This window comes from Ascaphus truei, chromosome 1 (assembly GCF_040206685.1).
Source record: "Ascaphus truei isolate aAscTru1 chromosome 1, aAscTru1.hap1, whole genome shotgun sequence".
NCBI lineage: Eukaryota > Metazoa > Chordata > Amphibia > Anura > Ascaphidae > Ascaphus > Ascaphus truei.
The window spans coordinates 372185212-372206355 of NC_134483.1; the positions used below are offsets into that span (position 1 = coordinate 372185212).

At 42.8% G+C, this 21144-nt stretch overlaps 2 protein-coding genes across 6 annotated transcripts in view; one reads left to right on the forward strand and one right to left on the reverse strand.

The window, feature by feature from the left end:
- Window positions 1-1857, forward strand: part of LOC142471168 (caspase-3-like) — a 36974-nt gene extending 35117 nt beyond the window's left edge. Inside the window, exon 7 of one of the 2 annotated variants that reach the window (XM_075577966.1) lies at window positions 1187-1857. In XM_075577966.1, coding sequence (XP_075434081.1) covers window positions 1187-1401 — 215 coding nt within the window. In that variant the 3' untranslated portion in view covers window positions 1402-1857. The remainder of the gene's footprint in view (window positions 1-1186) is intronic. The other variant, XM_075577959.1, reaches the window with a different exon arrangement.
- A 10839-nt stretch (window positions 1858-12696) lies between these two features.
- Window positions 12697-21144, reverse strand: part of PRIMPOL (primase and DNA directed polymerase) — a 67797-nt gene continuing 59349 nt past the window's right edge. For all 4 annotated transcript variants that reach the window (XM_075610452.1, XM_075610462.1, XM_075610433.1 and 1 more), the window contains one exon: window positions 12697-12930. The gene's annotated coding sequence lies outside the window, so the exon portion shown is untranslated. The remainder of the gene's footprint in view (window positions 12931-21144) is intronic.

Here is a 21144-nt window from a genome sequence, read left to right on the forward strand (position 1 = left end):
CTCCTGCTTAATTAGGCTGCAGGTGTATGCTGATCTCCAACTGTAGGTTAACTGGTTTAGTGCTGGAAAGTACACACATCCTCCATTCCAGCTTACTGAGTCAGTGACTCTGTCACTATATATATATATATATATATATATATATATATATATATATTGTGTTCGACAAACCTATACATTTGCTCGCCCCGGGCGAGTAAATATTGGCCCAAGCAGCACACGTTTGGTACTAGGTGGCGAGTAGAGTTTTTTGTGTGGCGAGTAGATTTTTTGGTGATTTGTCAACCACTGTATATATATATATATATATATATATATATATATATATATATATATATATATATATATATATATATATATATATATATATATATATATATATATATATATATATATATATATATATATATATATATATGTATATATATATATATATATATATATATGTATATGTATGTCAAAAGGAGTGCTACTGAGCGTGGCAAATGTATACAACAGAAGATAGGGGAGCCCAGTGCTACATCCAATTGACAAAATCTATACGTTAATACGTATAAAGTTAAATACTTCAATAATAATATTTTCTTGGTTATTACCAAGAAAATATTATTATTGAAGTATTTAACGTTATACTTATTACCATATAGGTTTTGTCAATTGGATGTAGCACTGGGCTCCCCTGTCTTTGTTTTATAGCTTTCTTACGTTCCCTCTAAGAAAAACAATATTTAGATAATGGAAGTGTATAGAAAAAAACACCCAGTCATCATTTCTTATACTGTATATCAAACAATTCAGCATATTAGTTTCTGGTGACATAAGAAATATTCCCCTAAACGACTTTAAAGATTTCTGCATAGTCATAAAGGGAAGTTCCTCAAGGATTCTCACACATATACTGTAATGACAATGTCCCCTGAAATGCACTTGCGTTTCAATGGCCAAACCCTTCAAGCATTCTCACTTTATTTTCCCTTTCAGACTATTAACACACACGCAACCTCAAGTACTTTACTGTAGAAGCTAATTTGCCTAAATGTGAAATTATTTGTTATCAATTATGATTTGATCACTGAAAGGGAGAACCAGTGGATTTGTCTAAATCAAGTAGACTGATTCATCAACTAGGATTTTAAGTGGGCAACTTCCTTTCAATGATGGTTGTGTTTTTGTTTATTTACTATAGGCAAATTGTCAAGCAAAAATGAAGATGCTGGCTCATGGTACATCCAGACTCTCTGCCGTATGCTGCTGGAATCTGGGGACAAACTAAACCTATTGACACTTCTAACACGTGTGAATCACCTAACTGCACAAGAGTTTAAGTCACAAGGAATGAAAGAACGCCCATGTATTGTCTCTATGCTCACTAAAGAAGTGGTGTTCCCTGGAAAAATATAGGTACTGTACATTGATAGTGTACAGTATATGAAGATTATATTGACATGGTTTTATGAAATGGGCTGTTTTGTGCATACAGGAAGGGCTGTAAATGCCAATTCCCCCCAAAATGTTTAAAGTTTCCCATTTAATCATTTTTGATTAAAATAAAGATGTCGTCAATTGATTCCTAATGTCTACTTTTATGTTGAAGCGCTTATTCCTATTATGTCACAAGGATTACTGCTGTAAAGCACGATGTACATGGATGGTGCTATATAATTAAATATATAGATCCATACATCTTCATCAGCATAGACAACACTCTTCACTCCCTCTCAGATCATTTGTATATAATTAATAAATCCCAATCTCTCTGCAGAAACATACAAGGACTGGACCACTAGCAGTAACACATATTTGACAAACAAAAAAAAAGTTGTGTGCTGAGCATGCGCATTGTAAGTGAAACTCCTTTGTGTTTTGTCACTGTTTTTTCACAGAAATTGTATTTGTGATTTGTGGATGTTTTTAATTCAATGAAAGAGTTTTGAGAGTATAATTTATTTTTGTGTTGAAATTTCAAAACTATCACTTTGAATACATGATATAATTGACACTTGTACCTTACTTTAGTTATAATACATTTTGGATTGTAAATAGGGTGACCAGATTTTGAAAATGAAAAACCGGGACATTTTTTTTTTTTATTGTAGTACACTTATACTTTACTACCATTAGTCCTTGTTACGCGTGTGTGTGTGTGTGTGTGTGTGTGTGTGTGTGTGTACCTCACTAATCGAACAAACAAAAACCCAGAAGTGAATGATTCTGAACCCATTAACCAGTGTCAGGACGCCCACTCTTCACAATTTCTAAAGCCGCAATCCCGCCTGGGATCTTACCTGATCCGCAGTCCCTCAATGTACTATACTGGAGGGGAGGTGTTCCCTACCTGTCTTCCGTTGTCTCCCGGGTGAAACTTGAGTCAGATCTGGAAGAAAGCAGGGTAGGTTACTTCGGTGTAGGTATACGGCAGTTAAGATGAGAGAGAGAGACGGGGAGGGAGGGAGGGAGACGGGGAGGGAGGGAGAGAGACGGGGAGGGAGAGACGGGGAGGGAGGGAGAGAGACGGGGAGGGAGGGAGAGAGACGGGGAGGGAGAGATGGGGAGGGAGGGGGAGAGAAGGGGAGACACACTGGTACACACACACTGGTACACACACACACACACACATACTGGTACACACACACACACACACACTGGTACACACACACACATACTGGTACACACACACACACACACACACACACACACACACACACTGGTACACAGACACACACACACACACACACTGGTACACACACACACACACTGGTACACACACACTGGTACACACACTGCTACACACAAACACACACTGGTACACACACACACACTGGTACACACACACACACACACTGGTACACACACACATGCCCGCGCTCATCTCCCGCACCAAGGGGGGGGGGTAGATGGGAGCGCCGGGCTCGGGACGCAAAGGTACAAACTGCCGCCCACCCCCCCTCCCCCGGCGGGCAGCCACGGGATCCCTGGGCAGAATGGGTGGACACCGCGCAGCCACCACTGCCTGCCCCCACGCCCATCTCCCGCACCAAGGGGACTGGAGGGGAAGGGAGCGCCAGGACAGGAGGCAAAGGAAGAAATACCCACCTCCTATCACCCCGGGCGGGCAGGAGACACCGCGCAAAGGAGCCAGGAGCGGGCAGAGACACACACCACGTGTGCTCTGCCGCAGGAAGCAGAAGTCCCACCCCCAGGCACCCTGGCCCTGCCCCCAGGCACCTTGGCCCTGCAACAAGGCACTTGCCACGTGCGCATGCGCAAAAGTATCCGGCGCCGCTCACGTATGTGGAGAAATGCCCAGCGGATAATATCAGTCACCGTCATAGGCCGCACATGCGCAGAAGAAGCCATCTACCATGCACACACACACCCCACCGCGTTGTAAGTCAAACTTCTTTTTTTTTTTGTGTTTTGATTTTTATGATTCACATTGAATTAAAGACTTTTGAGAGTAACGGCATTTAGATACTTTACAATTAGGGTGACCACCCGTCCCCCTTATGGCGGGACAGTCCCGGTTTTTCGGTTGCTGTCCCGGTTTCCTGTGTGTCCCGGTTTTTCCCTGTGTTTTCCCGGTTTTTTTTTAATGTCCGCGGCGGTGCGCGAGTAATTAGCTGCAGTGCGCGAGTGAGCGGCGGCGCGGAGGAGGAGATTGCAGCAGCCCGGCGGTGAGTATTTTTTTTCATGCCAGGGGTTGGGCTTCTCCTGTAGAAACATGCTGGGCCTTGCTGATTGGAGGATGCGGCCCGGCATTGAACAAAGTCCCGCCCCCCGGCATTTGCTACCTTGGCCAATCCCCTGCGTCCCGGCATTAAGCCCGCCCACGGCATCATCGTTCTCCAAGTCCCGGCATGTGGGAATGGAAAGGAAGGGTGCCTTGGGGCAGGGGGCAGGGCCGGTGTGCCTGGGGGCGGGGGGCAGGGCCGATACGGCGGCTCCGAGAAGGGGGCCGCCATGCCTGCGCATGCGCTGAACGGGCCAGGCAGATGTCACGCATGCGCAGAACGGGCCGGTCCGAGGTCACGCATGCGCAGAATGGGGGGGTTCGCAGAGGTTGCAAATGCGTAAAACGGTGCATTGCTGGTCTGCACATGCGCACATACCGAAAATCGCCGGTTCTGCTGTCCGGCGATTTTCGCTTTGCAGCGGGCCCTTAGAACGGATCCCGCTGCATGCCCGGGGACCTCCTGTATTGTATGACTTTATTTATATAGCGGCAAAAGTGTCCTCAGCACTTCACAAAGAATACAGTACAGAGAATTATAATAATACAATAAGTGCAGCAAAATTAGACAATAGGAAAGGAAATCCCGGCCCCGAAGAGCTTACAATCTAAGAGGTTTGATGGGTACTTACAGAGACAGCAGGTGAGGGAATAAGTGCTGTAGATGGCAGTGCTTGGTTACAATGGGTGGTAGGAGTGACTGAGTGTGGGACAGTAACCATGAGTGCTGGCTACTGGGATGCTTTATTTGTGGGGCGAGTTTTAAGGTTAGCAAGTATTAAAATGTGAGAGTTAACACAATTTACAGGGGAAGAGATAACAGGAAGGTATGGGTGAAATCAGGTGTATATGTCTGGGTTTTGGCTTAGGGGAGATCCCCAGCAGCAGTACACATAGTTCAGCCAGCACTACTCTATGATGTCACTTCCGTTACACATTTTTGTTCCCAATGAAGGAGATTTTGTCCTATGAAATTTTACTAGGTGCCAGCAAAGAAGTTTCACTTCAAAAAAAGTAATGTGAATGTAACAGGGTATGTCTATTTCTACCTGTCTTTCCCCCTGTTATCCCTGATATGCAAGTCCTGTTAGCTGCAGGCAGTAGCAGGTTAAATCACTGGGCTCTTGACCCCCTTGTGCTCGTCTTTCATGGACAGGAGTGCGGTGATGACTCATGGCCTGTGTGCAGCCTATCAGGGATAGGTACAGATCATGAGCCCGCCCCTGCTTCCTGAGGAAGAGCCAAAGGTTAGGAGTTAGTCTGTGTTCACCCTTAGTAGGGAGTGGATGTGAGTTCCCGCACCTCCCCTCCTGGGAGTGTGAGAGGCCAGTCAGGCCATAAGGCTTACTGGTCTGCAAGATCTAAGGCTTCAGACTCAAAGAGAGCATGCATCATCCAGAAGCCTGGAATCTTCTTCTGAGCAGTCCCTGTTCTATCATATACCTGCCTGAACTGAGTCAGTGAGGTGTATGGGCGAGTGCTTCAGGAGGAGACTGTCTCCGGTATTCCCAGAACCCTGAACACTGAAGCTGGAGGCGCTGACACCCAAACCTGATCTCCACTACATCGCAGATCCACTCAGCTCTCCTGAACCAACAGGTATGCCGCAGCACCACACAGAGACAGTAACTAGCTGTGTATCTACCAGAGGTGGGGGGGAGGGGGAGGGTTTTTGGGTTATACATGTGTTACATGAAGTAAGTTGGGAACATTACACCTCCCTCAAGTGTTTATAGTAGGAAACTGCAGTATAGATAGTCCATCTTTACATCTACGTTAGGAATAGCAACACTGCCATCATCAGGACAAACAGCACATTTCACGTGTCAACTCATTAGTGTTCAAGGAACTGAAGGATGGGACTTTCTTGCTCTGAAACATTGTGTGCTGTGCTTGTTATAAAAAATGCACATTAAATGGTCTTAGACCTTTTTTGCAATATGCCAGAATGTCTTCCCTACTTCCTGATTTGACAGTTAAGGGGGATCCTGTGAATAAAAAGTTCTGCACCATTTAGTCCATTACTTTTCTTATTCTGTGAAGTGCAGTGCAAATGCTATTTTGGAAACCTATTATTCATACACCATAAAGGAGCGGTTCTCCACTGTGGACCCGTTATAATGTATTATTACTCTGTTGAACCCCAGCCTACATAACATACAGTTGTGTGAAAAAGAAAGTACACCCTCTTTGAATTCTATGGTTTTACATATCAGGACATAATAACAATCATCTGTTCCTTAGCAGGTCTTAAAATTAGGTAAATACAACCTCAGATGAACAACAACACATGACATATTACACCGTGTCATGATTTATTTAACAAAAATAAAGCCAAAAAGTGAAAAGCTATGTGTGAAAAACTAGGTACATCCTTACTGCTTCCATATTAATTCAGATGCTATATAGCAGACATGTGCTGCTAATCAAATGCCCTTGATTAACTGATCATCAGCAAGTGTGACCACCTCTATAAAAGCCAAAGTTTTAGCAGTTTGCTGGTCTGGAACATTCCGGTGTGTGTTAACACAATGCCAAGGAGGAAAGACATCAGCAATGATCTTAGAGAAGCAATTGTTGCTGCCCATCAATCTTGGAAGGGTTATAAGGCCATTTCCAAACAATTTAAAGTCCATCATTCTACAGTGAGAAAGATTATTCAAAAGTGGAAAACATTCAAGACAGTTGCCAATCTTCCCAGGAGTGGACGCCCCAGCAAATTCACCCCAAGGTCAGACCGTGCAATGCTCAGAGAAATTGCAAAAACCCAAGAGTTACATCTCAGACTCTACAAGCCTCAGTTAGCATGTTAAATGTTACAGTTCATGACGGTACAATTAGAAAAAGACTGAACAAGTATGGTTTGTTTGAAAGGGTTGCCAGGAAAAAGCCTCTTCTCTCTAAAAAGAACATGGCAGCATGGCTTAGATTTGCAGAGTTGCATCTGAACAAATCACAGGACTTCTGGAACAATGTCCATTGGACAGACGAGACCAAAGTGGAGATGTTTGGCCATAATGCACAGCGCCACATTTGGCAAAAACCAAACACAGCATATCAGCACAAACACCTCATACCAACTGTCAAGCACGGTGGTGGAGGGGTGATGATTTGGGCTTCTTTTGCAGCCACAGGACCTGGGAACCTTGCAGTCATTGAGTCGACCATGAACTCCTCTGTATACCAAAGTATTCTAGAGTCAAATGTGAGGCCATTTGTCCGACAGCTAAAGCTTGGCCGAAATTGGGTCATGCAACAGGACAATGATCCCAAGCGCACCAGCAAATCTACAACAGAATGGCTGAAAAAGAAAAGAATCAAGGTGTTGCAATGGCCCAGTCAAAGTCCAGACCTAAACCAGAATGAAATGCTGTGGCAGGACCTTAAGAGAGCTGTGCATAAACAACTGCCTGCAAACCTCAATGAACTGAAGCAACGTTGTAAAGAAGAGTGGGCCAAAATACCTCCACAACGATGTGAGAGACTGATAAAGTCATACAGAAAACCTTTACTTCAAGTTATTGCTGCTAAAGGTGGTTCTACAAGCTATTGAATCATAAGGTATACTTCGTTTTTCACACATGACTTCTCTATTTTGGCTTTATTTTTGTTAAATAAATCATGACACGGTGTAATATGTCATGTGTTGTTCACCTGAGGTTGTATTTACCTAATTTTAAGACCTGCTAAGGAACAATGATTATTATGTTTTGATATGTAAAACCATAGGCCGCGCATATAGTGCCGTCGATGGCAACAGCGACACGACGGGTGACGTCACACGTCACTGTCGCCACCGGCGAAAGTTATATTACGCCGAGTGTCGTCGTCGCGGGTTTCCGGGCATTTGATTTGTTCAAGGGCCGTCACATGAGGCGACAGCCCTTGAAAAATCTAATTTTGACGGCTACCAGTTTTCGCACTGCGGCGTCGCTCCGTCGCATTGTCGCGCTTACTACAAGCGCATGCGGCGACAGTGGCAATGCATCTGTTTTCGAGCGACGTCGCGTCGCCCTCGCTATAAGCGCGGCCATAGAATTCAAAGAGGGTGTACTTTCTTTTTCACACCACGGTATGTATCTAAAAGGGCTCTCAGTGTGACAGGGCACATTTATTTATTTATACAATGTTTTACCAGGAAGTAATACATTGAGAGTTACCTCTCGTTTTCATGTATGTCCTGGACATAGTTAATATGATAAATAATACATGGTTACAAATACAGTTACATAAATGAACAGGGTATACATTATATACAATACATTGCGTGCACAGTTAGAGAAGATGTATATTATAGGCGTATGTAACAGTTACAGACCAGATTAAAATGTGAGACAGCTTTAGTTTTAAAAGAACTTAAACTGGTGGTGGATGTGAGAGCCTCTGGTAGATGTTCCAGTTTTGGGGTGCACGGTAAGAGAAGGAGTGTCCGGCTTCTTTGTTGAGCCTTGGGACCATGAACAGTCTTTTGGTGTCAGATCTCAGATGATAAGTGCTGCATGTGGTAGGGGTGAGGAGCTTGTTCAGATAGATGGTAGCTTGCCCAGAAAGTATTTGAAGGCAAGACAGGAAATATGAACTTTGCGCCTAGACTTGAGTGATGACCAATCTAGTTTTTTGAGCATTTCGCAGTGATGTGTGTTGTAGTTGCATTGGAGAACGAAACGACAAATTGAATTGTAGAGGGTGTCAAGTTTGCCAAGGTGGGTTTGGGGTGCCGAGCCATATACTATGTCTCTATAGTCGATAATTGGCATTAGCATCTGCTGTGTAATACGTTTTCTGACCAGCAGGTTTAGGGAGGATTTGTTCCTGTAAAGTACCCCTAGTTTGGCATAGGTTTTGGATGTCAGGGCATCAATGTGCATTCCGAATGTTAAGTGGGAGTCAAACCATAAGCCCAGGTATTTAAAACTAGTGACAGGTGTTAGGGTGGTGTTAGCGTTGGTTCTAATATGGAGCTCAGTCACTGGAAGCTTTAAAAATGTAGTCTTGGTCCCAAATACCATTGTTACATAAAAGGGATCGGGGGGGAAGAAGGTAGTGGGACGGTCACTCAACGCTGGGGTCTCGATTGTTGCGCCCCACAATGCTTTGCACTTAAAGCTGCAGACCAAGCAATATCATAAGTGTTTTTTTTTTTCTAAATAAATCAGTTCTCTAGTACGAGAAAATACTTGTAGCATTTAAAAAGAAAAAATTAAAGACATTTTTAATGTATTCTAATGTAACGAGCATTTTTGTTTCTATAGCAACCATCAGTATCAGCAGTGCACCAATCGTATCTAGTGAACTGCCTGGTCACATGATCTTCCCCACAGAACTTTGCATCTTGGGTAATCTTCTGCAGCAGTTAGTGATTTAATGAACCCCCGAGACGAATCTTCAGTGACCGATCACAGGAGATTGATCAGCAACTTAGCTAATTACTTGTCTGTGTGCAGATTGAATTGATCCACATATTGAATTAAAACTTTTATTTTTTTAAACAGCAGCTTGAACTGCAGATTTAAAGGAGACAGTTGCAGTCTGCAGTTTCGCACGGCTTAAGGCCCCAGTGCGCGCGACGGGGTGCCTGCCGGCGCTTGTTACCTGAATCAGCGCGACCTGGTGGACACCAGGCAACTCGCGATGGGGGAGGCATGGCGTCCATGACGTCACGCAGCTGGTTCACCATTAGCTGAACCGTCGCCGTGATGTGGCCAATGCTCGGCCGCCACACCAAAAATCTTGTCTTTGGCAAAGGCGGTTGCGCATCGTGCCTTGTGCGCACCCGCCGACTTGGGCCTGCGCCATAGAGGGCAGTAACTTGTGCGCATCCGCTGCCACTGGGGATGAAGTCTAAGGCCTCGGTCCCGCTGCGCTCGCTGGCGCGGGCGGCCATGTCGCGAGTTCGCCCACCAGCAGGGTGGCGAAAATCCTGCTGAGTCGGTCCGGTCCTCCCTGGCGGCACAGAGCACTACACGCTGTGGGGCGTCAGCCGCTAGGGGACACAAGAAAATGGTGATGTCTAGCGTTGACGCGTCACGTGGTGTGGCTGTGAGCCAATGGGGAGGGGAGGCTTCGGGGGGAGGGGAGGCTTCGGGAGGAGGGAAAGGCTTCGGGGGAGCGGGGAGGAGTGTGGAGTGAAAGCGTGAGTGCCTGTATGTGTGTGCCTGAGTGCGTGAGTGCCTGCCTCTGTCTGTGTGTGTGTGTATGAGTGCGTGAGTGCCTGCCTGTGTGTGTGTATGAGTGCCTGCCTGTGTGTGTGTGTGTTTAATACTTACCATCAGCAGCTCCAGCCCGAGTCCGTGGAGGGAGGGAGGGGGGGGGGTGGAGAGTAGCGGGTCCCTCCACTCAAGCCACGCCACCCTCCCTGTCAATCCTCCCACTCCCGCCCACCTCCCGCTCCCTACAGACCGCATATCGTGGTCTGTGTATGTCAGCGCACCGCCTGTCTGCAGTGCGGGCGCGCTGACTCTGGGAGCGAGGCCTTAGCCTAAGCCGCAGGGAAGAAAGGAAAAGGAGACTGCTTCTTTCCCTATAGGAAATGTTGACCCTTGCTGCCTCATTGGCAGAGATACGGTCAAGGGTCTTCATTATTTTGGGGTGCGGGAGTCTGTGTGAGTATGGAAGGAGGGTCTGTGTGAGTATGAGTGGGGTCTGTGTGTGGAGATTTGTTATGGAATTTTTGAAATCCAAAAAACGATATATATCTCTATCTCAGCCCTTTTAGATGGCATTTGATGCTGGGCCTAAACATAAAATACTTTTAAACATTTCCTGAATTATGAAACAAACAATACAGTTTCTACATTACTTAGATTCCTCTTTATTACATCAAATATCATGTGTAACGTATTCATTTCGCAAATTATACTGGTGTTGCAATAAAGTCAAACAAATCCACGTAACACTTGTTTTACATTTTTTAAATGTTTGTTTATACAGTATGTAGGATTTTTGTTAATTGGAAGGATATCTTGTTGGATGAAGTTGTTGTTAAGATGTCTGACTAGTACACTTATTCAATATACTTTACCTGTAGTTGCAATAAATAATTTAGCTCAGTTGGCATCTGTGACACACACACACACACACACACACACACACACACACACACACACACACACACACACACACACACAGTGAAAAAGGAAACAAAACAACATATTTTAGATATGATCTAATAAGTAAATAAATGATATGTCTGGCTAAAATTAATACAGTTTAGCACTTTATTAGGAAGAATCCATTTCTAGATCAACATTTCATGTTACCTTTTCAAATCCTCTGCAATGACCAACATTTCTTTTAAAACATACTGTACATTTGTGCTAATGCTATTTCAAGAATAGGGTGACTCCTCTTTCCTTTGGTGTTTGGGTTCAATTTTGATGAGTCAGTAAGTATATCAGGATTGTGTGGATCCTTCCATTCTTATATTGGACCTAAACATCTTAATCATAAACATTCTTGTAAAGTATGCGGGCGAAACACATGCTTTTATCCTGTTCCTTATACTGCACTGCTTCCCATGAAATAGGTTCTTGATGGAAAAAGGAACTAAACTGTAAGAACAGCTGACGTCAGCATCTTTTTTATACAATTAAAATATAAACAATGAAAAATGTAGCCTGCAATGAACCAGGTTCAAAGAATATGTAATTTAAAATACACTTTTCTCTCTTTGCTTATATTACCCAATATATTAATAAATATATATATTACATAAACAACTCACATTTAGTATAACATTGTTTAAAAATAAACAAAAAACACACATCAAATATTGAGTCCATGAAGATTAAGACTTTATGCAGATTCTAGAACTTTTCTGGAGAGGATATCACACACAGCACTGTGTGTGTATATGACACACACACAGCACTGTGTGTATATGACACACACACACACACACACACACACACACACACACACACACACACCTGTAGTAGTGAATAAAACACAAACTAAGTGTAGTTTCCTGTATCAGCGGCCTTGCGAGCACACCCCTCTATTTATCTCCCCCACCCCTTTCTTAGGCCTCGGACATGGTGCCGCAGACCCGATGCGTCCGCACGCTCAGCGACCAGACTGCCCTTAAGGCAGTGTTCGCATCCATGCGGCATGCGGAAGCGCGTTGCGCAAGAAATCAATCCAAACTAAGGGCGAACCAGCTCCGTAACGCCCCAGGCACACCCCCGTTTAGTATGGTCAGGAAAGCACCCGCTTTCCCTCAGCCTCTGCGCGGGAGAAGTCACTATGTCCGAGGCCTAACTCATAGGCTGCAGCCCCGCTGCCGCTGAGCTCGCTCATGCTTGAGAGCGGTCACCAGCTCTCCAAGCATGAGCGATCGCTGTCCTGCAACATTTTTAGAGTAGGAGGGGGATAATCACTATTAAAGGGAGGGACGTATCACTGGCTGGATCGAGGTTGTGTGTCCCCGTCTGTTTCTCCATTTTCTCTCTACCCCCTCCCCTCCCCCCTTCCCTCCCTCTCTCTCCCCCCCCCCTTCTCCTGGCCACCCCTCTCTCCCCCCTCCTTTTTCGCCCCCCCCCCTCTGCTCTCACGTCCCCCCCGTGCTCTCTCTCCCCCCTTCCCTCCTCTCTCTCTCTCTCCCCCCCTTCCCCCTCTCTCTCCCCATCCCTCCTCTCTCTCTCCCCCTTTATTAGGATTCACATGCAGAGAGGTAACTGCGCCAAGTGGTCAGCGCCAGCGGGGGACAAAGCCTTAGGCTTATTATATAGTTGGCGTGTGTGCGAACGCTCATGCACGTGACACACTGAGTGTACGATTTCGTGCTGTGAGCGACGCGCACAGGTGTGTGTATATATATATATATATATATACACACACACACACACACACATATATATATATATATACAGTGTTCGACAAACCTATACATTTGCTCGCCCCGGGCGAGTGGATTTAATATCGTGGCGAGCTCCTATTGGCCCAAGCAGCACACGTGTGGTACTAGGTGGCGAGTAGATTTTTTTGTTTGGCGAGTAGATTTTTTGGTGATTTGTCGACCACTGTTAATATAAACATATACACATAGATACATATATATACACATACAGTGTTCGACAAACCTATACATTTGCACGCCCCCGGGCGAAGTGAATTTAACATTGTGGTGAGCTCCAATTGGCCCAAGCAGCACACGTGTTGGTACTAGGTGGCGAGTAGATGTTTTGGTGATTTGTCGACCACTATATATATATATATATATATATATATAGAAAAATATAAGAAAAAAAGCGCCAAATCCTAGTGCATTACTGTGCAAAAATCGATATATTTAATTCCCAAAAATCTCAATAAAAATGAACTCACAAACATAAAACAATTAAAAGCATTGTATGAGTAATACTCATGCTCCTAGGACCAGGAAACGCTGCTTTGCTGTTGAAGTCCCTCCGTGGCTCCACTGGAACAGATAGCTGCCTCCGTTGTTCACTGCCTGCAGGAACTGACGAATCAGGCACTCCACGATGGTCTCTCCCCCGGTGCACACCAACCAGTTGCTTTTTAGTTCCCACCGGGGACGGTTGAAGTCGCGGACCAGCGGATGACGTCACGGGAACCGTTCTTAATACCGGGACCGGTATAGATATTCAGCAGTTCAATTGCAAGCGTTTGAAAAAGTCCACTGCACACCTTCCCTACGCGTTTCATCTGATTAACAGACTTCTTCAGGGGATGGACTTTGGGTGTGTGGTGTCTCATATTATATACCCCCCAAAGTCCAATTAGCTTAATTAGTTGAAAGGCAAAAAAACACTGTGTTGGCAATCTAAGTTTTAAGTGGAACAGATTAAGTACACATGTGAACACCTAATTTTGCATCCACATCACTGAATACTTGCCAGCACATAGAAATGTATATAAAATACTGATGAATACCAGTTGTACTGAAAAATGAATAAAAATAATTAAAATTAAAACAAACATGTAGTTGATGTCCTTGTCTATATTTTTAGTATTAATACGGACTATAAGGGTATACCTTAGGATATCGAGAGAGTATACTATAGTTGCCACCACCTCAATATAAATGATATTTAGCAACAGTTGGGCATTTCATATGTTAAACGCAAAATTATTGTTCTTATACAACAAAAATTATTCTGTAATCAGTGTCCTTATTTGTTTTGATTAAACATACTATAAGGGTATATCTCAAGACATCCTAAATACCCCAATATATCTATTAGTAAACAGAAGAGTTAGATATTTAGTTAGTACAATATAAATGTGGCTTACGGAGGGTGGATCAATTAATGAACAAGAAAGAGCACAATACTCTATTAGATATTAATTGACTTTTATCTTAATACATTGTATTTTTCTTAGTGTCATCATGGATAAAGATTAGAGGTTGAAACCATAATCCCTTATGGATGGTTCTACTCTTGATATTGTAGAATCATTTAATTAATTTATAAATATGAGTATTAGTCAATGTCCCATAAAATAGAGGTTAAGGTATCTTTAAGTTTATATGTATGCAACCAATTTGGATTATGAAATAGAACCAGCGTGGAAAAGAGCAGTATTTAACTCCATAGAAAATATAATATGGAGTTAAAAAGAATATTGGGAAGTTTAGACCGGGCATGTATCCTAGGTCACTTGAATCGTCAGCCCAGCAAGATTGCATGGTTCAGCTTACTCCCAACACTCCTCAGTAAGGGAGAGGGGGGGGGGGGGGGGGGGGGGGGAGGGGGGGGGGGGGGGGGGGGGGGGGAGGGGGGGGGAGGGGGGGGGGGGGGGGGGGGGGGGGGGGGGGAAGGGGGGAGGGAAAGGGGGAAATGTATAAGTGAAAAAAGGGCAATCTATATGTATGTGATAAGTGAGTGAATTTTGATGTGGATGTGAATAAAATTCCAAAATCTACTGTAAATAACAAATATTTAATAATTATTAATAAGTGTGTCCTAGTGTGGCACTATGCTATATATATATGTGTGTGCTACCAATAATATGAACCTTTAACTACATGGTTACGTGCCAACATAAATTGTTGACACCATGTTGCGTGAATTAATATTAATAATCACTTATGTCTGGCGATCACGAAGGGAACATGTGACCATGTTCAACCCAGACCTCCGTGGTCACCAGACATGTATGGTACCTGTCCTATAGTGACGAGGAGCAAAAAGGAAAAAAGAAAAACAGGAGAAAATCACGTCCCAAGACATAGACAGAGGTCAAATTAGATGACTGTGCTGACATCAATACAATCATTCAGGCCTTCTGGACTCAGTGTATTCAATTCATAGATCCAGTATGTTTCTCTAAGATTGAGCAATTTGTGCCTGTCTCCACTTAAAAGTGTAGAATTTATAGCCTCTACCCCCATGATTACTAGTGAGGACGGATCTTTATTGTGCTTCAATTCGTAATGTCTGGATAGGCTATGTGTTTTTAACCCATGAATTATATTACGTCGATGTTCCAGGAATCGTATACATAAGGCCCTTTTGGGTTCTACCAATATACTGAAGCCCAACAGGGGCATGTAATGGCATATACAATGTGAGTGGACAGACAGTTGATATGGCCTTTTATTTGATGTACTGATCCATTTGAGTGGGATGTAACACTCTCAGTCTTTTTTAAGTGTTTGCATGTAAGGCATCTTGAGCGATTGCACAGGAAATTGCCATTTTTATCGTTCTTATTTGTTTGTACAGTATTACTGAATTTTTTTAGTCTACTGGGTGCCACGATTGATTTTATATTTCTGGCTTTCTGAAATATCACCGGTATTTTGGGGTGGTAAATTTTTGCCTATGATTGGGTCATTGAGCAAAATTCCCCAGTGTTTGTTTAGTATATTTTTAATTTTTTGTGAAGAACAATTGAATTGTGTTATAAATTGCGGGACAATGATCTCATTCTTGTCCCTTGTCTGCCTCTTTTTGTTTTTTCTTTTTTGAAATTATATTGCCTTTTGAACTGGTCTAAAAGTTCTTGTCTAATCCAGTTTGCCAACTTGTTTAAAAGTTTCTAGGACCTTATGATGATTGTAACCTTTATCCACAAACTTTTTTACAAGAGCGTCCCCCTGGGCCAAGTAGTCCGAATCAAGAGAACAATTCCTCCTGATTCTGAGAAATTGGCCCCTGGGGACGTTCTCCAGCCATTTATGGTAGTGGTTGCTATTAAAATGTAGGTATGCATTTGTGGATACTTTTTTGAAAAATGTTTTTGTTACAATTTCGTTCTTATTGTTCACCATTAGTTCCAAATCCAAAAAATTGATACTGTATTTGTTTATATCAAAAGTAAACCTCAAATCCATCTGGTTGTCATTAAATGCTGTTAGAATCTCACTCAGTGCTTCCTGTTCACCGTCCCAGATGAAAATCAGGTCGTCTATGAAACGACCATAGTACACCAAGCCTGCCCCCAGCCCAGCATTGCCCCACACATGAGTATCCTCCCATAGGCCCATGTATAGGTTTGCATAGCTGGGGGCAAAGGCGGGTGCCCATAGCCGTCCCACAGATCTGTAGATAGTAATCATCTCCAAATAAAAAATAATTATGTTCCAGAATGAACAGGATAGCATCTAAAATGAAATCTCTCTGTGCTTTGTTTATAAGATTGTCCTTATCCAAATAATGTGCTATTGCTGCCACTCCCTTTGTATGACCAATGCATGTATACAAAGAGGCCACATCACATGTGGCCCAAATGTAAGTGGATTTCCAAGGTATCCCTGAGATTGAGTCTATAACATGCAGCGTGTCCCTAATATGTGATCTTAACTTGACCACCATAGGTTGTAAAAAATGGTCAACATACTGGGACCCACGCTGGACGTCATAGACTCCACCCAGAGACAATGGGTCTCCCTGGTGGGTTAATGGTATCTTTGTGTATCTTGGGTATGTGGTAGAACACCGGTGTTCTAGGGTTTCGTTTGAATAAGAAATCAAACTCTGCCTGGGTGATGATTCCCTCATGTTTTGCCTCTAAGAGGAATATTTTGAGATCCTTTTGATAAATGTCCATTGGGTCTCTTTGTAGAGGTATATATGACTTCATATCACCTAACAGCCGATTTGCTTCTGCTATGTATACACTCTTATCTTGAAGCACTATTCCGCCCCCTTTATCTGCCTGTCTTATTACAATTTCACTCTCTTCACTCAACTCTTTAGAGCCTGTAGTTCGTTTTTGTGTAAATTCCTTTTATGTAATGAAGGTGTGTTTTGACAGAGGGATTCAAAGTCTTTCAGTACCAGTGTGTAAAAAGTATCAATGAATCCCCCCCTTAGCTTGATAGGGAAAGAAGGTAGATTTTGGGATAAAAGGTGAATGTTTGATAATTGACTATAGAAGATTCTAAGGAAATAGTATCTGCAACAGTGGAGGAAGACAATACTGGATCTTCCACATTTTCTACAATGTCCAATGCAACATCATTCAGATCTGTAGTATGTTGTGTAAAAATGTCCAAATTTGGGCCACAGTTTGTATCAATGTCCGCTATGTCAGAGCCATCTGCCAAGAGTGAAGTCATGGCTTTAATGCACTCCCTCTCTTGAGAACTGAACATCTCCTCCTTTTCCTTGCCCTTCATAGTGAAAAATCTCATAAGTGTGACCTTCCTAATATATTTATTTAAATCTACAAATAAATTGAATTTTTTAGGTGAACTACTAGGTGCAAAGGAAAGACCCTTAGAGAGGAGTGCGGTATGATGTGCTGATAGTACAAAACTTGATAGGTTGAAAATACCGTGACTCTCCGGCATCAATGTCCTTAGTCTGCCTTCCTTCTTTCTTTGTTCACGCTGCCCAGATCTTCTTCCTCGCTGTCTCTTTTTCTGCGTTGTGAGGAGTGTTCCCGCGCTGTGGGATGTCTGTCCCATAGTGGGTAGGGTTCTCCTTTTCTCTCTCTCTTCCTCCTTCTTCACCAACTCTAAAAAAGAAGCAGTATGTGAGGTTATTTTAGACCGAGGTGGTGTTGGATCCCTACTAGTATGTTTGGGAATGGTCCCCCTATTCTCTCCCCCTTCTTTAGTAGCCAGATCTAAATTCTTGGGGGAATCTGTCAAAACCTCAAATCTATTCTCTATAGAACACCCCGGTGTAGTGGGTTTGTTTTCCTTCTGTTTGTTCGTCCTAGGTGTATGTGTTCTAGATGTTCCTCCTGAGGTATGTTGGTAGTCCCTACTTCTTTCCCTATATTTATGTTGTTTCTTCCCTTTCTTAGGGGGATAGTGGTGTTTGGAATCATCTCGCTTAGCTCTTTTCCAATTGGTAACCTGATTAGTAGCATAATCATTGGTATCTCTCTGATATTTTGTATCCTTACGTTCCATACTATCTTTTTCATAGTTTAATACTCTCTTGTTCACCAATTGATCCAATTCCTGGAACTCTTCACTATCCACATGTGGCAATAAAATATGTTGTACATCCTCTATTTCCTTCTCAGTGAATTTCACTCTCTCCTCTCTGTATGAGATTAATAAGCGAATCAATGAGAAGGAACATTTCTCCAAAATGGAGTTCCATTTTGAGGAAAAATCCTCACTGGTTTCAAATGTTGGTTTCTTTGTTACTCTTAAACCTCTAAGGAATTATATTTTCATTCAGATATCTTTCCAATGAAAGTAGATCAAGCCAATGCTTCATCTCCTCCTTTGCCAATTTCTCAAGCCTAAAGAAATTGGTTTTTAAATCTATACCCTCCTCCATGGTCTCAACTATAATAGACTCAACTGGTTTGAGATAGTTTTGCCTTCTTGCTAATCTTTCCTTACTATTAGACATCATAATGAAAACTGTATTTCTGGCACCCAACCAACAGCTGCTGACCGTGGAGTTGAAAACTATTAACAATATATACAATGAGGGTCTGCGCTTGTGTGTGGAAAACCAGAAATATAGGATATATAAAATTGAATTAACTGATAAAAATCATAAATAGATAAACAAATTATTAATAAAATCAATATAATGAATGCTACTATAATAAATCCTGAATAGTGAAATCAATTCATATACCAAAAGTGCACTGTGAATGTCTGATATAAAAAAAGCTAAAACATACAATTATACAAAAAAAATGTGTGGTGCTGTGAACTTTGCCTTAATCTGCTAATTGCAGATAGTCCTCTAGAGTCCAACAAATAGGTCCAATAATTGGGGAGTGACAGAAGCACTTTTAGGATCAACCGGCAGCTTCTTAAAAGGGCACAACGACCTCCCTCTCCACCTGCATAGAAAAATATAAGAAAAAAAAGCGCCAAATCCTAGTGCATTACTGTGCAAAAATCGATATATTTAATTCCCAAAAATCTCAATAAAAATGAACTCACAAACATAAAACAATTAAAAGCATTGTATGAGTAATACTCATGCTCCTAGGACCAGGAAACGCTGCTTTGCTGTTGAAGTCCCTCCGTGGCTCCACTGGAACAGATAGCTGCCTCCGTTGTTCACTGCCTGCAGGAACTGACGAATCAGGCACTCCACGATGGTCTCTCCCCCGGTGCACACCAACCAGTTGCTTTTTAGTTCCTTTAGATCTGGCTACTAAAGAAGGGGAGAGAATAGGGGGACCATTCCCAAACATACTAGTAGGGATCCAACACCACCTCGGTCTAAAATAACCTCACATACTGCTTCTTTTTTTAGAGTTGGTGAAGAAGGAGGAAGAGAGAGAGAAAAGGAGAACCTACCCACTATGGGACAGACATCCCACAGCGCGGGAACACTCCTCACAACGCAGAAAAAGAGACAGCGAGGAAGAAGATCTGGGCAGCGTGAACAAAGAAAGAAGGAAGGCAGACTAAGGACATTGATGCCGGAGAGTCACGGTATTTTCAACCTATCAAGTTTTGTACTATCAGCACATCATACCGCACTCCTCTCTAAGGGTCTTTCCTTTGCACCTAGTAGTTCACCTAAAAAATTCAATTTATTTGTAGATTTAAATAAATATATTAGGAAGGTCACACTTATGAGATTTTTCACTATGAAGGGCAAGGAAAAGGAGGAGATGTTCAGTTCTCAAGAGAGGGAGTGCATTAAAGCCATGACTTCACTCTTGGCAGATGGCTCTGACATAGCGGACATTGATACAAACTGTGGCCCAAATTTGGACATTTTTACACAACATACTACAGATCTGAATGATGTTGCATTGGACATTGTAGAAAATGTGGAAGATCCAGTATTGTCTTCCTCCACTGTTGCAGATACTATTTCCTTAGAATCTTCTATAGTCAATATCAAACATTCACCTTTTATCCCCCAAAATCTACCTTCTTTCCCTATCAAGCTAAGGGGGGATTCATTGATACTTTTTACACACTGGTACTGAAAGACTTTGAATCCCTCTGTCAAAACACACCTTCATTACATAAAAGGAATTTACACAAAAACGAACTACAGGCTCTAAAAGAGTTGAGTGAAGAGAGTGAAATTGTAATAAGACAGGCAGATAAAGGGGGCGGAATAGTGCTTCAAGATAAGAGTGTATACATAGCAGAAGCAAATCGGCTGTTAGGTGATATGAAGTCATATATACCTCTACAAAAGAGACCCAATGGACATTTATCAAAAGGATCTCAAAATATTCCTCTTAGAGGCAAAACATGAGGGAATCATCACCCAGGGCAGAGTTTGATTTCTTATTCAAACGAAACCCTAGAACACACCGGTGTTCTACCACATACCCAAGATACACAAAGATACCATTAACCCACCAGGGAGACCCATTGTCTCTGGGGTGGAGTCAATGACGTCCAGCGTGTCCCAGTATGTTGACCATTTTTTACAACCTATGGTGGTCAAGTTAAGATCACATATTAGGGACACGCTGCATGGTTATAGACTCAATCTCAGGGATACCTTGGAAATCCACTTACATTTGGGCCACATGTGATGTGGCCTCTTTTGTATACATGCATTGGTCATACAAAGGGAGTGGCAGCAATAGCACATTATTTGGATAAGGACAATCTTATAAACAAAGCACAGAGAGATTTCATTTTAGATGCTATCCTGTTCATTCTGGAACATAATTATTTTTTATTTGGAGATGATTACTATCTACAGATCTGTGGGACGGCTATGGGCACCCCGCTTTGCCCCCAGCTATGCAAACCTATACATGGGCCTATGGGAGGATACTCATGTGTGGGGCAATGCTGGGCTGGGGGCAGGCTTGGTGTACTATGGTCGTTTCATAGACGACCTGATTTTCATCTGGGACGGTGAACAGGAAGCACTGAGTGAGATTCTAACAGCATTTAATGACAACCAGATGGATTTGAGGTTTACTTTTGATATAAACAAATACAGTATCAATTTTTTGGATTTGGAACTAATGGTGAACAATAAGAACGAAATTGTAACAAAAACATTTTTCAAAAAAGTATCCACAAATGCATA